This window comes from Eurytemora carolleeae, unplaced genomic scaffold (assembly GCF_000591075.1).
Source record: "Eurytemora carolleeae unplaced genomic scaffold, Eaff_2.0 scaffold256, whole genome shotgun sequence".
Lineage (NCBI taxonomy): Eukaryota > Metazoa > Arthropoda > Copepoda > Calanoida > Temoridae > Eurytemora > Eurytemora carolleeae.
Genome location: NW_019396155.1, coordinates 90,298 through 109,485, shown reverse-complemented (window position 1 = coordinate 109,485; position 19,188 = coordinate 90,298). Strand labels below are relative to the sequence as shown.

General features: G+C 32.8%; 2 protein-coding genes across 5 annotated transcripts in view; one reads left to right on the top strand and one right to left on the bottom strand.

Moving 5' to 3' along the window:
• LOC111696656 (neurofilament heavy polypeptide) overlaps positions 1 to 965 on the top strand; it is a 4,102-nt gene extending 3,137 nt beyond the window's left edge. For both annotated transcript variants that reach the window (XM_023466333.1, XM_023466332.1), the window contains one exon: positions 162 to 965. In XM_023466333.1, coding sequence (XP_023322101.1) covers positions 162 to 488 — 327 coding nt within the window. In that variant the 3' untranslated portion in view covers positions 489 to 965. The remainder of the gene's footprint in view (positions 1 to 161) is intronic.
• Positions 966 to 5,834: 4,869 nt separating this feature from the next.
• On the bottom strand, positions 5,835 to 11,916 carry LOC111696661 (putative glutathione-specific gamma-glutamylcyclotransferase 2). Of its 3 annotated transcripts, XM_023466348.1 has the most exons (6): positions 11,738 to 11,910; positions 9,334 to 9,611; positions 7,924 to 8,074; positions 7,262 to 7,329; positions 6,576 to 6,813; positions 5,835 to 6,494 (listed from the first exon to the last, which is right to left on the bottom strand). In XM_023466348.1, exons 2-5 carry the CDS (start codon positions 9,585 to 9,587, stop codon positions 6,588 to 6,590), a joined length of 699 nt encoding a protein of 232 aa, XP_023322116.1. In that variant the 5' UTR covers positions 9,588 to 9,611; positions 11,738 to 11,910; the 3' UTR covers positions 5,835 to 6,494; positions 6,576 to 6,587. The 3 variants fall into 3 exon arrangements, with proteins under 3 accessions (XP_023322116.1, XP_023322115.1, XP_023322114.1); XM_023466347.1 differs by having other exon boundaries at positions 5,835 to 6,813; positions 11,850 to 11,916; XM_023466346.1 differs by having other exon boundaries at positions 5,835 to 6,813.
• Between the last annotated feature and the right edge of the window lie 7,272 nt (positions 11,917 to 19,188).

Sequence of the window (19,188 nt, the reverse complement as noted above, 5' to 3'; positions counted from 1 at the left end):
GGGGGGGGGGGGGGGTAATGTTAGAAACTAGATTACTGCCTGCATTCTTGCATTAAATGCCGTAATATTATCGATTGCGTTTCTTTACAGTGCAATAGCTTTTGATTGCTCTTGTTTACATTGATGTTTACTTGGTTGATCAATTGATTGATTGATTTTAGGACCCGAACTCTCCCAAGTTCAAGAAGGTTGGTGAGAAGAAGGAGATGAAATCTCATATAACCGGAACCCCCGCCATTTCCCGCCGAAACCGGAAGATTGGAACTGTTATTCAACCGTCTCTCCTTGCTATGAATTCGCCAGCGGGTCCTTCCACGGATTACAGTGGCGTTCAGGCCTCCACCCCACTCCAAGGCAAGCTGCCCCGCCCCCATATGGTCGAAGCCACGCCTATTCGTGCCCCAGAGACAGAGTCAAAAGCCATGCCCCTGTCACCCGGCCCCGAGATGGTTACAGGAGGACTAGCTAAACTATGTGTAATCATGTAAACGCTTAACAAAACCTCTACACTTTAAAAGCATTTATTACGGAAATCAAATTTTTAAACTTTTCTATACATTTTAATCTAAAAAATGTGTTATACTTGAACTTGACTAAGACCAAAATTCTCAAAGTTGACATTTATGAACTTATGAAGTAAGGATTAAAATTCAAGTTGTTATATGTTTTTTTTTACTTCAATTGATCGAATATTTTAAATGAGATTTGAACACTTAGAAGAATTAACAATATCTTACCCTGGTCACATGTTTTCTATATTATGCCTAAAATGTAGTAGTTCACAGTAGAAAAATTATCTATGAATTTAATCGTAAAATTTGTGCTTAGTTATTTTGTTATTTAAGATGTTGTGTTCATGACTGTACAGTGTACAGTGTACATACTGTTCAAATCCCAAGTACCTTGTAAATTATTATTCACCTGTGTACCTGTTCTCATAAATTATAATATATTTAGCCACCAAATTATTTGTTTAAAACTTGGCTGGGGCTTCTTGTCAATATTAAATGTCGAAACGGCAAAACCATTTAATCTATTTTTTTGTTGGATTTTGTCAGGTAAGTTTTTTTCCTACTAAACCAAAAATAAACTTGGCTGGGGCTTCTTGTTCATATTAAATGTCGAACCGGCAAACCCATTTAAAACTGCATTTTTTGTTGGATTTTGTCAGGTAAGTTTTTTTCCTACTAAACCAAAAATAAACTTGGCTGGGGCTTCTTGTTCATATTAAATGTCAAACCGGCAAAACCATTTAATCCTGCATTTTTTGTCGGATTTTGTCAGGCAAGTTTTTGTTACTACTAAACCAATAATCGTCAACAATTTGTCTCATGGGTGTACATTATTAAGAATTAACTCTCCTTCAGGAGTAGGTGGGTATAAAAAAAAAGAGAGGGGGGGGGGGGTTCACGTTTCAAATTTGTTCTCCTTTTTGATACTTCTTGTACCCTAAAAAGAATTAAGTAGTTACTCCCCAGAATAGCGAAGATTTCTGCTCCGTGTCAACATTTCTAATTTACGAGAGTAAAACTATTGTTAGAGGGGGGTAGTTTATAAAAAATATCATACCCGACTGATGTCTTCTATGAATTTATTTTATTTTTGAAAATCCTTACACTTATCGGCATTATCGAGTCTTCAATTCTGGAATTCTGTAAATCTATTCAATCGATTACAATTACAGATATAAATCTTAGGGATTTTCGAGATTAATCATTTCCTCCCTCTGTTTTGAGCGTGTACAAATGTCTTTCTCTAAGTCCACTTCCATGATTTCATAAACCCCTTGAATGTTCACTCTATATATATCTCTCAGAGTATGAATGCATGGGATTCATCAGCTTTCCAGTTTATTGATCTAAATACCTCTGTTAAAGATTATTCTTGGTGAATCGGCTCTCTATGGTATCTGAGAATCTGTGATTAGGCTGTTCCAGTTAAGTGCCTGTCTGAGCAGCTTCCTCAATATCAATACCTAATTCAGCTGCTCCAGTTCCGAATCTATCTAGGCAGCTTCTCCAACTCGTTATCTCGTTTAGCTGCTCCAGTTCAGTATGTTCATCTTCAAGCAAACCCTGTCCTTTTTACAGGATTGAGTTCTAGGTACTTTTACGTTAAGTAAAAGGTTTTTTTTAAAAATCAGTATCTATCTAGGCAGCTTCCTCAATCCTCAACCCAATTGCTATTTTAGGTTTTAAGTTCAGTATCTCTTACACTGCAATCTTAGCTGCTTCCAGAGTCTCCATTGCTTCAGCTTTTACAATATGGGATGCCTCCACTGCACTCCCAGCTGATTCCTTTATTACCGGAACTGCTCTTAGAGTCTGCTTCAGGGTGTCCCACGGAACATGAAAGTTGGTAAATAGTTTAGAATGTCTTCTTCCTTAATTTGTTAAGATGTTATAAAACCAAAGACAATAATAAAAATATTATAAAGGAGTCATTTTATAGTAAAATTTCTTTTCAAAGTAAAAATATTTGAGAAAAAGATTTCTAAACGAAATAAACTGCATAAAGCCTTTTATATCTAATACAGTGTAAGACGACATTAAAAACTATTCAACTCATGTTTCGTGGGACACCCTGTATGTTAGCTGTTAATTACCGGAGCTGCTCCTAGAGTCTCTGCTATGTTAGCTGTGCACTACCGGAGCTGCTCCTACAATTCCGAGATGCTTCTACTGCATTCTCAGCAGCTTCTATAAATTACGGAGCTATACTTCTGAAGTCCCTACTATGTTAACTGTTCTCCATTCTGAGATGATCTTATTGTGTTCTTAGCTGTTTCTTCAGCTGGACTCGCATCAGGTCTGTGAAGAGCTGCTCTACAATGAGCGGCGTCTCCGTACTTAAAATCCTCTGGAGAGTAACGAGCAGTCTCTTGTGTACTGGCGGGGAAATCTAGTTCTCCCCTGTACAAACACTTATCTGCTCTAGGTCTCTAGTAGCTCTGTTCATAGAACCAGCTGGAGAATATATCTTGGTCTGTGGTGGGACTGGCTGGTCTGTAGTTAGACTTGTTTGTTTAGTGTTTTATTTTAAGGTTAAAACTAGTTCCAAGAAAGAGCTAATTAACTTCTTTAATTAAAAACTGATAATTAGAATGAAGCAAATTCGTTTATTCGTCTTATAGTCTCTTTCTTAGTAAATATATATTTGACTTCATGAGGAAATTATATAATTGGGAAACCTTGGTAATTTTGTCTTTTATCTTCACAACAGGCCGTTGGTGGGTTCTATATTTTTAAACATTATGTTTCAAATATAGAGTTTTGTTTAGTTCTGTTTCGGTTTCTTGATTTTATCATGCCTCCATTTCCTACACATACAATTTGAACTGACTCCAATGAATATTTTCAATTTGTTGATTTTTGACTTCATGTTATTAATTAATAACCTTCCTGCAGCTGAGTATACATGCACTATCCAGGGTGTCCAAATAAACATGGGAATTAAGAGACCATTTGAAAATCGTCTTCGATGTCCATTAGTTGATAAATGACAAAAAGTGTTTTTAAAAAGAGATTGTATGTCTCGTGAGATTTTCACAAAGTGATCTGCCTTTTTTGTATCTTTAAAATTAACGGAGACATCAACAATTGAACAATTATGTTGTTATTGAACAAATTGAAATGTGGACAGATTTCTTCACATCTTCTTCAACTTCAACAAAAATGGTAGACCACATTTTAGAATTCCCGAGAGTAATAGGTTTTGATGAATTAATTCTGTCAACTAGGATACTAATAAATAGTGATGACGTAGTGATGCGATATGAAACGAAGACGATAAAAAAGTAGTCACTTAATTCCCATTTTATTGGGACACGGCCTGTGTGTACTGAAAGTTTCAAGTTTCTATATTCTCTTTAATAAATTAATCCTCTGAACATCGATTAACTTATTCATCAGAGGTAGAAAATTTTGCATTAGCTTAACCACTGTTTGAATTATTTCATATTTATCTCTGGATTTCCCGGATTTTAATCTGAATCATTGATTTCAAAGTTAATTTTGTGAGTAAAGAGTTCAGTCGCTTAAACCAACACCTATTCTAATTAAAAGTTGCCATCTCAGGTGTCCCATATTTGGTTACTCATGTTTTATTGGAACTTTGTCTATCAGAGGTCGGAATTAATGAATAGGGAAATTTTATTGAACTAAAAACGGTTGGTTAAATTACTTCTCTGTTACGGTCAAGAGTGTAGAAAAGAAGTAGTTCCCCTTGCCGTACCTTGTTTAACTACATCTTGCTGCTTATACATCAGGTTAGAACAAAAGCCATGCATAAAAGCTATTATTAAAGGGGTTAGAAGGTAATTTTATCATTTAAAATATTATATAAAGAAAAGAATACAAATCTTAATTATTTCTATCTCATCTGAAAAAAATGCAGATTTCAACTCTAGGACAAGATTGCACTAATGAATTGAATTAACATTGGCTAAACTACGCAGCTACGTCTTCTTGCCCCAATCTATTAATTTTTTAAATATCTTTCGGCAAATTTTTTAATTTTGTGTACACCAGACCATTTACAACTACATTACAGGAGAGTTGAGGGAATTTTACTTTATCAAGGGTTCCTAGACCAATTGGTGAAGGGAACCCGTGGCAAAGTAAACTCGTAATTTCCAGGGGGCGGAAACGTCATGTGTGTGTGTCTGTACCAAAAGAGTGTGTGTCAGTTTAAAGTACCGATCAGGTGTGTACTGTAGGTTTATACAGTACGTAAGAATCTCGGTATTTGTACAGCCTAGGAGAGTACATTTGTTTATTGTTAATTGTTTACTTATAAATAAGTTTAATATACATGTAATATATTATTTACATATTTAAGTCAACACTGTAAAGCCAAATTTTCATGCAAAGAATATAATTTGATTAAAGTTTACAATAAACTACTCGTTATCCAAGTTTAATTATAATCGACGACATTGTTCTACAATTTCCTTGACTGTAGTCATGTTGTGTGTCTGTACCAGAAGAGTGTTTGTAAGTTTACTGTACTGGTCTGCAAAGCAGTGCGACTGGCTTTCTCTTGCCGGACCAGCGCCATTTCCTTTCCCTATATTCCTGTTCCCTGGTAATTTCCCAAAGAAGTTAAACTAGATACTGGACTGAACCTATATATTTCATTGATCTTTTACAACTAGTTTTTGAATTATAGAACTGCAAGCATAGTAAAAAAGGTTTGAAGCATGAAATAGTTTATTAAAGCAAAAATAATGCCCTAGTATTACATTTGTCCATCTTTCTTTCTTGAACAGGTTTTCAATTCTTAAAGAAATTCCATTTTCGATTTTAATAACTCACGTATCCAGATTAATTAGCCTTTGTTTGAATATTATAATGACAAACCAGAAACTCAGAAGGTTTTGGCGCTTTAGTTAATACTCGCTTAACCAAGGATGTAATGCAATGAACGTTATTTCAGAAGTGTACGCAATAATACGCATCTTTTGTACTGCAGTGTACTGTCTCTGGGCGGTAATGTAAACACAAGACGGATGTTACAGCCTGACATGGGATCCATCTTTCACATAAAAAAATCAATGAAATATTCTGGTCATCGGAAATTATTATGTGAATTATCAAAATTATCAAATTTAATGCTTTTAACCTCCTCGGATACTAAACGAAAACTGATGCATCTTTTCTTGTTTACAAATTCCGCCCAAAGAGAACTGGTTTCAATATGTACGCAATTAACTTTCCTTGCATTACACCCTTGCGCTTAACTATGTTCTAGAAATAAAATAAAATCAATATGATTTATAAAAAAACTAGTCACTTCTATTTGTTTGCTTAAACTGTCCTCAATAATTCAAAACATTGCATTTGGTTGATTTTTATTTCGAATTATAAATGAAGATGTTTTCATCAAGATCAAAATAAATAGACGAAATTTAATGATTTGAGATTAGCATCGACATTGTAATCAAATTAAGTAAAAGTTTTAAAATGTTCTTTTTTTCTAATTTAAATTAGGCAGAATGTTTCAAATACAAATTTGGTTAAATTTGATTGAGATTGATTAAAAATGATTGAGATTGGTCGAGATTGACAAGAAAATAATACAGTATAGTTCTTTTAGCGCATGATAGTTATAAATAATAATAAGGTGCCTTAAAACACTGGATTGGTAAGTTGTTTATTGTTGAGATTGGTAGAACAACTGGTCGGAGATTGGTTTAGGTAAGCTTGAGATTTGTATTAGAAGTTGAAAACTGGCCGAGATTGGTCTTATAAGCTAGAGATTAATATTAACGGTTGGACTGTGATGAATACTTAATTGGTAGTACTGGTTGGAGATTGGTTTGGATAAGCTTGAGATTTGTGTTTGGAGTTGAAAACTGGCCGAGATTGGTTTTATAAGCTAGAGATTAATATTGACGGTTGGACTGTAATGAATAGTTAGAACTTAATCAAGTATTTAGACGAGACAAGTTGCAGAATGTTTTTAATGTCGGATGACGAGGCTGGAATGAATATGTCGGATGACGAGGCTGGCATGAATATGTCGGATGACGAGGCTGGAATGAATATGTCGGATGACGAGGCTGGAATGAATATGTTAAATTAATCCTAAAGCTTGACACAACGTAGAGTTTTCCCAGTGCAGGAGGACGAGTAGGACGCACGCGCGCTTGGAGCTGCGGCTAGAGGAGCTGAGCTCGCATTCGCGACGGTGCTCGCGTCATCATCCTCGCCGACGAGGAGGTCGATATCCATGTTGTTGATCGTCATTTCGATCATGACGTGGGTCTCGATCGTGTAGAGATGATCGTCATGAACGTCTGGGAAAGTTTTCCTGGATAAAAAAATCAATTTATTTCTCATGCTTTGTAAAAAGGAGAAAACTGATACTAATTGTTGAAAATTATTAATAAAGTACTGTGTCATATTTAAGAAGTCTATTTCTATTTAAAAGTTTCGATTATCAAAATGCCATTTAAAATTATGTTGATAACAAATCTGAGGTGGGAACTCTTGTTTGTGGATACTGGATATCGAGATCAATGATTGATATCGATCTATTGTTAATTTACATATTAATTTAATCTTTATTCGATATCCCATGAAGTGCAAAAAAAAACAAAGAGCCTGCCAGAAACCAGGGAATTTTGCGGTCAACCAATGAGAGAACAGAGAAAGTAGTGATTTCTAAAATTTAGAGATCAAACACATTCTCCGTAAAATTCATAAGTGACCAATTTGGATATCTAAATCAAGCGATCGGGATTATAAGTATTTTATACCTGAGCCACCTGGCGAGCTTAATCACATACTCCACATTATGCCCACTAGGTCCAGAACTCTGTACAACCTTAAGTACACAAAACGTACAATAATTATTACGTAAAAACTGTTATAGAAAATAAAACATCAAAAATAGGAAAAACAAACAAATTCACCAAAAATTATCCTAGATTTTAGATTTTAGGTTCGGATAAAAATAAGAGGGGGGGGGGTCACATAATCACAGATTTTTGTTCTTCTGGCAAACAGAATTAGATCCGGACGTTGAACATGTGCAAAGATTAGTAAAATTTTACATTTGCAATTTGTATGTCGCTGAGTCAGATTTCAGACAAAAAAAGATGAATTATTGCAAGAGAACATGAACCCAGGGTTCAGTCCATGCAGAGAATGAATGATTCGAATCCAGCAAAATCATAAAATATAAAAAAGTTCTGCAGAAATTTCTCACTTTTTTTTAAAACCATTTATCGAATTTTTCCTTTTAAATCTATTTTTGTGTTTTTGTCGGCTGCTGATGTTGATACTTATTTAAATTTTAATTTGAAAACAAATCAGATAATCCAAAGTCGAAAAAAAAGTGAAGGAGTATTTGATTTTATAAATTTGTTTATCCAAAACAAATTTAAGTACACCATTAAATATTAATATCGGCCTTCACCTGTTTTGCTATTGATTGCAGACAGGCAGGCCCAAGCCAATGCTTGGACTGGGGAGTTGCAACAAATACTAAAACTGGAAAAGATGGAATCTCCTTCTCTGATGGGTGAAATGTTGCAATCTGCTGCCTGTAACCTCCCAAGGTCATCTCTCTATGAATCAAAGTTTGAATGATCAAAAAAGTAAAAAAGTAAAACTCAAGGGAGAGCCAATGTACAGGGAGTGAGGGAAGGCCAAGCAGCCATGAACCCCGTGAAAAAGTCTCCGAAACCCTGCAGAAACAGTCTCCGAACCCCGTGGAAAATCTCCGAACCCTGTACGGAGCAAAAAATGTGTTATTCTGGGGGAAATCGCATGATTTTTGAATTTTTTTCAACATATGGCACAGGATCAAACAAAAGTATTACTAATAAATGCAATTTTGATCTTATTCACGGCCCTAGTATATGTTTATTTTGTATTCCTGTTTTAAGCTTAAACTTTAAAATGGACCTACGCAACAACGCACAATGTTTTTAGTATTTCAATGATATTTTTCATGAAAATGCAATAACATGTTTTAACGTAGTCCANGCCCCCGTAGCCCCCCCATGTATACTACTATTAAACTTAATTTTCTATTTTAAGCAATGACCTTTTAATTCAAAACAGGAAATAAAAGGTAACAAACATAATTCTATGAATAGTGTCATACTTGAGATCCACCTTTTTTACGGGAAAACAAAATTTGGAGAAAAAGACAATTAAAACAATAATGAAAATTATTTCTTTAACTTGATTATTATATTTATTGAGTCCATATGTCGAGAAGATTGGAAAATTATTGCTAATTTACAAGTAATATTTATATTTGATAACGTTTTTTTCAAAAAACCTCCTCCACGGGGTTCGGAGACCATTCCACAGGGTTCGGAGATTTTCCACGGGGTTCATGGCTTCTTGGCCTTCCCTCCCTAGTACAGGGTTACCCACCAAGGATGAGACTTTAGAGATGACTTTACGGATTTTTTTTTGCCTTTGTTCTTAAATTCTAGGTTGCCTGGGTAAACTTGTTTCTTTCTTTGCCATATCATTAAGTATGTCATTAAAAGACAATATTTTGGACAGAAAAATAAATTATATGTTCAGGTCGTTGTATTTAGAGAGTTTCATTGACATTTTAAAATCTCATCGTTTGTGGGTCACCCTGTAAACAATAAGCAAATATAATCCTTGTTTTCCTTTCTAAAAATTGAAAATTTTGATTGCGTGTTCTCTATAAAATTGCATATTTTTGCAAGAATGTCAAAGAAGGACATTTACAGAATTGAAACAGTAAAACTACAATAAGAGAATAATTATGTATCTAAAGAATCACTTGAATTTACTGAATATTTATAAATATCTGAATAACTATTATATATTTTCTAACCTGTTGTTAAGATAATCCAGCGCTTCTTCTCCCTTTAGCTCTAAAGCTAGACCATGAGTAACCGAACCTGCCTCCTCAACTAGTGTAGCAACCCGTCCTGGTCGACCAGGAGTGCCACGATGCGTCTCATTGCCCTGCCAGAACCTTCGCGCCAATCCTTCAATATGACCGACAGCTGTTTGTCCATGCTGGAATCCAGGTTTCCAAACCAAACTACCGTATCCAAACACCCAGAGACTGGTTACTTCCTCCATACTTATTAAATCAGCTCAAACCACCTTAACAATTCATTTCTTCATTAAGAATCAATTTTTATTTCTATTCGACTAAAAATAGCTTGGGAACCCAGCTTTGCTTGGAAACAAATTTTTCTTTTAAGAGCAAACCTAATGAACTTAGACCCTTTAAACCAAACTAAGAACATTACCGTTATAGTTCTATACAGTTTCCCCAATCAAAATTTGAGGCAAATCGGTCAAGGGGTTCCTGAGTTAAGATCGGTCATACAAACAAAGAGAAATTGTCTCTTAAAAAGTAAACATGTCTTAATTTTTACTCTTATTTACTTAAAAATGTATGTTTTTGTTATTCTATCTTATGAATGTTCAATTTTATAAATATTTTATCTTTTAATTGTTTTAATTCTATATTTAAATATCTACAAATACTTCGCTTGTCTTTCTGTCTGTTCGTCTTTTTGTATCCCATAAACGTAAAAACGGCGGAATCGTTCGGGCCCAAATTTTGTGTGGGACTTCACGTGACCCCAGGGAAGGGTTAAGAATGATCAAACTTTCAAAAATTTGTCTAAAAAGTTTTTTTTATTTTTGTAAAATTTTGAAAATGCACAAATTTTTTTTTATGAAATTCGCAAGCTTTTGTTTGTTTTGTTTTAGAGAAGATGCTCACAGATAAAGCCAAGTTAAAAGTTGAAATAAAAGATGGGTGCGAAGCGTCCTAAAGCATCGTAATATATAATCTTAGAAATGAAAGTTAATGTATAAAAAAATATTATTGACTAAGAGAATGACAGTTTTATGACAAGATATCTTAAATTGCAGCTGAGTCGAATCCCTAGCGTACTTTATTTCAATAAAAGCAGTCTGTATTTAAACGGCAACTAAATAAATATCATTCTTTTGATCATCATATAATAAAACTCTTCGTTCATATAAATATTATTTAAAGTATTCGTTCCAGCTTGCAAAATTGTTGAGGATTGTTAGAAGCAATGGATGAATTATCAGAAAAACGACGGTATCTTCCACATTTTTGATCAGATTAAACGGTTTTAAGGGTATCTTAGTAAATTGGACATTGCCATGTATGCTTGAAAGGTCTCTTGAAATTACGTTAACAGTCCTTTAAACATCTTGTTTAAACCACAGAATTTCCCGTATTAGAGTTATGTACCACTGGCACTTTGCCTTTAATTTTGACTGAGGAACTCGTTAGAAAGAACCAGGGGGAATGTTCTTAGCTTGGTTTAAAATGTAAGTTGATTGGGTTGAATATTTTATAGAAAGTTTAATTTCTAGACAAAGCTGAGTACCTAAGCTAGTGTAGTATAATATCATACCTTACCATATATACATATATATATATATATATATATATTTGTTTAAATACTATTTAATTCAAGCCGACCTCGAGTGTTTTGTATGTTTGATCAAGTGGTGTTGATCAAAGGCCTTGACAAGTTCTTTTCATAAATGAATTGATTAATAGATTTCACATTATTCAATGTTTTATTGTTTTGATCAAGTAACAACCATAAATAGGGAAATATAAAATTCTAACTTGTATATCTTTTGTATTCATTATACGTGTCATAAAAAAAATTAGATCTGTGTTTTGATCAAGTTTAATTTATTTTACAAATTAAATTTTATTTCGAAAATTTCCTGATACAAGACACTTATGCAACATTTTGAGCACGAAGTATAGTGTATTTAGAAAGTTTAAAAACTTTAAAATATTTTTCAATTGTCTGTCAAGATGCGGAACTCGTAAGTTCAGAAATTTTCCTATTCCGAACCAATCCCATCATAATCTTGAGTTTTAACAATTTATCTTTTATTGGCCCAGAAATATGTGTCATAATTGTACAAAACCGTCAAGTCCCAAAATTCAAGTCCAGAAACAGTCCTGTGAAAAAAGCCTTCGAAAAGAAAGATCGATGGAAAGAAAGTCCAACATTTTGAGAAGTTTTATTTTCTAGGACTTTTTTCTTCTTCCAGTAAAAAACATGCAAAAGTCCATTAATAAAATGCATGTATTTATAAATAAGCTATTATCATAAAAATTACAACTTTATTAATATTTATTTTAATTTCCGAGGGGGGGGGGGGGGCACAAACAACTTTTCTGTGTCTAAACTTGGTCAAAATATCGGATTATTTACCTAGTTTTAAAGTAGATTGATTTAAAAAGATAGATCTGATGGATTCTGTTGTTGAATTGTTAAATATTTACAAATAAACAAAGTATAAGTGTTTATAGTTATCTCTGCTCACTGTTGATCTTGGTGAGCTTGCCATTGCACGCAGTTTCATTGATACGCAGCCATACTGCAGCTTCTGTACGCAAATATAGCGTCACAAAATATACTGTTATTTGTTAGATTTTGAAAGTACGACAGATTTGCGAAGTTTTTTTAAAATGTAAAATGAATGAAAATTGCAAGACAAATAATGTGTCAGTTGAACATACACATAATCTAAACCGTAAACTATTAAATTTATATTTTGAATAACTGCGTAAAAAAGTGTATTATGTCCGTCTATATTTCCCTGTGGTTTGTTCTCTACTGATCAGCTGGGAGTCAGTTAGATCCTCGAAATACTATTCAGGGATAATTATACTTCAAATGAAATCAAAATCATATTTTGCAAATAGTATTATTCAGATTGGAATATATTTAAAACTTGAAATAAATATTTGAGTTAAGGTTTGGTCCACCCGACTTTTCCAACCTTTCCTTTTTCATGTTAGGGTGATGAAATATAGGTAAATAATTCATCAATTTGGGGAAACTGGTATATACTGGTATTTACTGAAATACGAGGGTATGCAGTACTAAATACAGGGGGAGTCATTCGATATATGTGACTTAAAAGATGACATTTTAATTTTTATAACGAATTATCCCAGTAATTATCCAATCTCCAGTTTTTTAAATAAAAAATATAATAAAAACAGAACAGCATTCAATTTTATGCAAAAAACAAATGAATTGATGATTATCAAAAGTTAGCTAATTTCTAAAGGTTTCAGGCAAAAAAAGCATAAAAAGTTGTCTTTTACAAAATCCCATTTCTTCTGACTCTCCTGTACCAGTACAAAACAGCCTGTAAACAGGTGAAGTTTGTATTCAGATTATCACGTGCCACAATTCAACCCTTCTGCAGACTGCAGTCTCTGCAGCCTTCTTATGGTAAATACTTTTATTTTTAAATCTATAAATAAACGAAACTACTTGCAGGCCACTGCAAAAAAATTAACATGATTAAGCATTATTCACTATAAAAGATCAATATATATAATAGCAGGAAATAAAAAATAATACTCTCTTCATTAGAATATAATATGATATGATGTACAATATTAATTCAGGAATTTGTCCATTTATAGATTTGTTTTCGAAACTGAGGAGCAATAAAGAAAGCTTTAACAATATTGTACATGCAGGGGCGGACACAGGGGGGTGGCGGGGGGACATTCGCCACCCCCTGACAGATTCAGGGAGGGGCGTAGCCCCCCCCCTGAGATTTCGAGGCAAAAAATGTTCCAAATTTGATAAATCGTATGTGTTTTTCAATTTTAAGCTATTTGATTATTTTTTATTTACTGGAAATATAATAATTAATATTTATTGAAAAATTGAATCATCAGAAGAGAAGGACGAAAAAAAATATTTTCCTAGCTTGTTAAAAATAAATATAAGTTTATAACCAACGATGTAAGTAGTATACGACGACAGACATTGTGTTTTGTTTTATTGGTACGCGGCACACTACACATCTTGAGTCTTTTCTTCAGTTTAATTTAAAAATCAACGACAACAAGTAAATGTTATTGTTAACGATAAATTTAGAATTAGAAATTGGTAAGAAACTAGTAATTTCTTTTTGTTCTTTAATTGCTAATGTTCCTATTATTGTTCCTGTTCCTAATACTGTGTCCGACCCACCTGAAATCCCTGTCCCAATCCTTTAATTTTGTTCCTAATTATCATTTTTTTTGTCCCTAAAAAATCATGCCCCCCCCCTCACTTAAATCCTGTGTCCGCCCCTGTGTACATGTACACCATAGGGTCATTAACATAGGTCAATGGTCTTATTTTTGAGGAATAAACTGTTTAATGTTAACTTTTTTATTTCTAATTACCAATTGAGGAGCACGCATGCCGCAAAACACGTTTGGGTGGCGTTTGTTTCTTCTCGTGTTCGTGTTATCGTGAACTTTAAGTTTTAAGAGAACATCTTTAATTATTGTCCGTCTTCAGTAAACACTTTTACAATGTATCATTTACGGACAGTAAATGGTATTCCTTTGTAAAGAGCTGGTTTTAGCAATGGACTTACATAAATAAGCTTTTTAGATCAGCGGTATATTCAATGACAATTGTTGCATACCAAAAATCAGCTTTTTATAAAGGAAATGTATAATTTGATTAGAAAATGATCTAAATTCTGTATTTAATAAATTAAGTTAATAATTCCTCCAGGGGCGTAGTCAGGGGGGGGGGGGGGCTATGGTGGCTAATCCCCCATGGACCAGTGAAATCTATTGATTTTAGGGGGTATTCAGGCCCCAACGGGTAATAATGCAATTTCGCAAAACAATTGCACTTTATTAAGAATGATCATAGGACTACAAAAAAATAAATGATCATGGAAAGAGCAAAAAATGTAAGCCCCCCTGGACAATTCCTGACTACGCCCCTGAATCATCAGTCCCTCAAAAACTTGCTTACTATCACAATTCACATGAAGATCTATCAGTATCGCTTTCATCGTTTTATATTACATTTAGGTAATGGAATTAATATTATTATATATAATAAATTATATTATAGACACACCCTATCTCGACTAGGTGTCAAATTATATTAGAACCAAATAATAAAATGTCTTACCTATACACCCCATCGCCCCCCATCGCTCCCAGCTACCCCCTGTAACCTTTAGAAAGATTTTTTTCCCTAAGGAATAAATTAATAAAATTATCTCCATCTAAATATGAATACAGGGTTACCAACAAAGGCGGAGACTGTGAAGACGACCCAAAAATCTAAAAATATGACTATTTAAAGATTGAGGTTTGGTTTCTGCATTCAATCGAGTATTTTAATGCTTAACTAAATGATTAAGTCAGAAATAAGCCATTTTTGGCCTACACGGAACCATGAATGAAAGAAAACATGTTTTTACAGAATAAATAGGGTTTCCATTCGCAAAACTTTTGCGCAATTTTTGAGGAACGAAACGCAATATTTTTCTTTCTTTGCGCATCAATTTTGCGCGAAAAAACAACAATTTGCGCAATCATTCGCAAAATCGCAAAAGTTCGCAAAAATAAAATTTGCGCGAAAATAGCGCAAATTTTGCGCAAAAGATTTAGCCATTTCGTGGAAACCCTAAGAATAAACGACTTCAGTACAATCTCTGCAGTCTCAGTCTCATCCTTTGTGGGTAACTCTGTATGTAAAACCTGTTTGACACACCCCGGGCCCTAAAAGTGCATTTACTCATTTTTATTTCATGTTTCCTATAATTTCAACCAAACTCTTTGAAATATTTTTTCAATTCTGAAATTGTGTAGTAATAATGCAATTTCGCAAAACAATTGCACTTTATTACAATGATCATAGGACTACAAAAAAATAATTGATCAAATAAACAAATAAATTCAATTACAAATGGTTAAAGATTATACGAATGATGAAAGGAATACGAAAGGATTTAATATATAAGGATTAATTAAATTAAGGATTACGAATGATGACGAATCTGATATAATTAGTGAAGTATATTTCGTGAAAACAAGCACTGCAGTTTGACAAGGTTTAGTAGTTTAGCAGACCTAGAAATCTAGGTTTTATATGCGGAGAAATTGTATTCCTGGAAACTGTGCCAACCATACTCAAGCATTTATAGAATATACAGAAAATCCTCTAGTACAATACCAACCAGGAAAATACAGGGTGCAACAACAAACATAAGAACATAAACGTAATTTCCAGGGACCCGAGATTCAAAACGATACTCTTGAAAGCTTTGTCTGATCAAGTATAAATTTGACATTCATGTTTTTACTTTTTGAAAGCTAACAATTTTTATTTTTGGTTTCTTTACTCATTTCTTGTGCATTTCTTGCTAAGGAAATAATGGAGACATTATCAGAAATAAACACGTTTTTCAAGCTAGCTAAAAAACGAATTCTTTCATACAGTGAATAACGAATTCATCAAATGTCATATTCTTCACTTCCTGATAATGGAATGTTGCAGATATTTAGGTTTTTAATTAAATGATTATATGGAATTCTTTAAAACTGTTCCTGCATATTCGTGGCTATTTATTTATTTTTGCAAATACTGAAATTTACGTAATATATAGTAAAAAACTCGATCATTAAAAATTGTCAAGACGACATTTGATAAATTCTTCAAAATGCTAGTATTATTCAAATCAAGGTTAATTGAGCATACCCCTCTTTGGATATAAACTATACAGTGGGACAAATGGGAAACGGGAAGACGACATTGAAACAATCTTATGTGTATTTGAAACATATTCTCCAGAATGTGTTTCATGATCATTGGAAAATGTTGAACCACAACTTGAGTCTAACAGTTGGAAGAAGTTTTCCAACAGTTGGAAGAAGTTTTCCAACAGTTTGAAGAAGTTTTCCAACAGTTTGAAGAAGTTTTCCAACAGTTGGAAGAAGTTTTCCAACAGTTTGAAGAAGTTTTCCCAAAGCTTTCAATTCATCAAAAGCAAATAACATTGTCGCAAAGCTTATATTACTTAGATACATACTCTTCCTGATTTCTAGAGTCTGTGCAATGGTTTACATATAGTTTAACTCAGAACACACGAAAGAGTTTAAAAACTTGCTGATAATGGAAAGTTGTAGATATTCAGTTTTTTTTCATTGAATAATCATGTGGAGCTCTTTAGAACATTTCATGGTTATTTATTTAATTATACACTTACTAAGATTTAGGTAAAATGTTATTAAATACAGTATTTTTAACTTGAAGACGCCATTTTATAAATTCTTTCGATTTCCCACAAGTTCTGGGTTAAACAGTGTAAAAAGTTTATCCATATCTGTAGTAAGACCTATAAAAGTGTGGAATAGGAAGACAACCCCTAACCTCAAGTTATGATTTTAAACATTCCGAGGAAAATGAAATACAGCCATTGTGCAGTGTATATGAAGACCCAATTCATGGTAAAATGAATTGCTTTCAACAAATACACATATGATTGCTTAAATGTCGTCTTCAAATTTTAATTTGTTTTGGGTCTCCCTGTATAAATTGAGATATCAAATTACTTCACACTTTTTGTATTTTTATTGTTGTCCAGTTCTCGTGGAAAAAAACATTTAGAAATTGTAAATTAAATCTTTTTCAATTTACAAGACATGTTGCAGAGGTCCGCCCTGCAGTTGAGTTTTGACAGGATCAAAGTTGATGAAGCTTGGATTGTTTATTAATAATTTCAGATTTTTCTTCCAAAAAATGTTATTCTTAAAGAAAAAATTCAACTAAAGCTGCAGTGTCAATGCCAGAGGTTTGCATACTTTTTTAAGGAGTTTTTAGTATTTTTTTTTAACGCCATAAATTTAAAAAATAAAATTAAATGATTATGTAGAAAAAAATTAAAAACATTTCTGAAGAAAGCAGATTCAACATTTAAAATAAAAGTAATAAACATACCGACCTGCATTTTTTTGTATAGAATTTTTGTTTGTTTGGCGACATTCAAGATTTTTTATCTAAACATAAAACAGAGGTCTAAGGGATAAACAAACAGCTGTGATTTGGAAGTGCAAGATTTAAGAATTCTTAAAATATTTTGTATTATATTTATTACAAACTCTTAGAGCGGATTTAATATGTTTTATTGTTTTTTTTCTTTAACCTCTTTCAACAACATTAAAGGGACAGTTTGCCAAAATTGAAAGGGGATGAACCTAAAATGAATAAATGATTATTAATCAATCAACATTATTTTCCTTTTCGATGTTTTCATAATAATGTGATAAGAACAGGATATCTTTAATACAATAATAAATCTGTAATCTCTCTCAGATTGAGAATATTAGCGAGGGTTGGGCGGATTTACAAACAAAAATCAAAGTAGTTTGACCTTTCCTATTTTCGCAAATTTTCCCTTAGACCATTTCCAATTAATATATATTTATATTTTATAGTAAAAAAAGTTTCCAATCAAATGATATCTTTGTAAAATTACCAGAGTCAGGCCTATGTTGAAGTTCTCCTTGTAGAAACTTTGTCTGAGATTCAGAGAATAGACTTTTGGATTTAATTTAGAGACCATTAAACTTTACGCGTCTATACATTCTTCTAACTCTTAGACATTTAAACCAGACATTTTAATTAGACATTTAACTAGAAATTTCAATTAGACATTTCAGCTAGACATTTAAAACTTTTCAACTAGACATTTTTGGCTTGACATTTCAACTAGTAATTTTAACTAGACATTTCCACTAGACATTCAAACTAGACATTTCAACTAGACATTTAACTAGAAATTTAAATTAGACATTTCAACTAGACATTTCAACTAGACATTTAAAACTTTTCAGCCAGAAATTTTGGCTTGACATTTCAACTAGTAATTTTAACTAGACATTTCAACTAGACATTTCAACCAGACATTTTAACTAGACATTTTAACGAGACATTTTAACTAGACATTTTAACTAGACATAACAACTAGACATTTTTACTAGACATTTCGACTACACATTTTAACTAGACATTTTAATTAGACATTTCAACCAGACATTTAAGCCAGACCTCAGCTAGTCCTTATATGTTGTTCTTAAAATCTTATACGAAAATCAAAAATAATCAAAATTGTCTTTAACAAAGAGACTTAAAGTTTCTATGTTAATAATGTTTAAAATTTTAACTTTTTTAATTAAACAAATAAACAAAATTGTATTTGAGTACCCTCCCCCTCCCCACGAAATTTTCAAAATGCCATCAATTAAAGAAAAAAAACGTCCAGTGCTTATAATACCTAGCCAGGTGTGTGCCAGAATTAGTAAAGAATAGGGTTATAGGGTTATTAATGAGATCTGATTCAATTAGGGTTTCCATTTTTCCGGAAAAAAATTCCGTTTTGGAAATGGAATTATCCGGTAATTTGTTGCGTTAAACGGAATTCCGGAAAAAATGGAAACCGGAATGTTAATGGTTTACGATTTTTTTTCACAGACCGGAATTTTTGTAAATTGAAAAAAAAGTTTTAATTGAATTAAAGTTTAATGTTTATAGAACTTCAATCTTTTTCGTTAATTATAGTTAAAACCATAGAACTTTTCCGGGTGGTTCCATGAGGAAAATTATACGCAGAGGTATGCCGAATATTTTGCTATTTATTTTATATCACGAAGGTTAGCCATTACGGAGGCAAAAGAGATTAAAGTTTTTCTTAAATAAAGTTTGACATCATTCTCATAGGTTTGAAGATTCCAACATGATATAATCATTGCAATACTTTAGTCCATCCATATTGTATGTCCTAACGTGGCCAGATTTTTAAAAATAGTTTTATCTTCAAGAATTGGAAACTTTTTAACACA

What these genes read in the sequence shown, in the direction of transcription:
- LOC111696661 (XM_023466347.1), bottom strand. Translation starts at nt 9,587, where the DNA reads ATGGAGGAAGTAACCAGTCTCTGGGTGTTTGGATACGGTAGTTTGGTT. An exon ending in CTGGATTATCTTAACAACAG is followed by an intron (nt 8,075 to 9,333) that starts GTTAGAAAATAT and finishes TTTGATTCATAG; the next exon opens with AGAGATGACCTTGGGAGGTT. An exon ending in TGCAATCAATAGCAAAACAG is followed by an intron (nt 7,330 to 7,923) that starts GTGAAGGCCGAT and finishes TGTGTACTTAAG; the next exon opens with GTTGTACAGAGTTCTGGACC.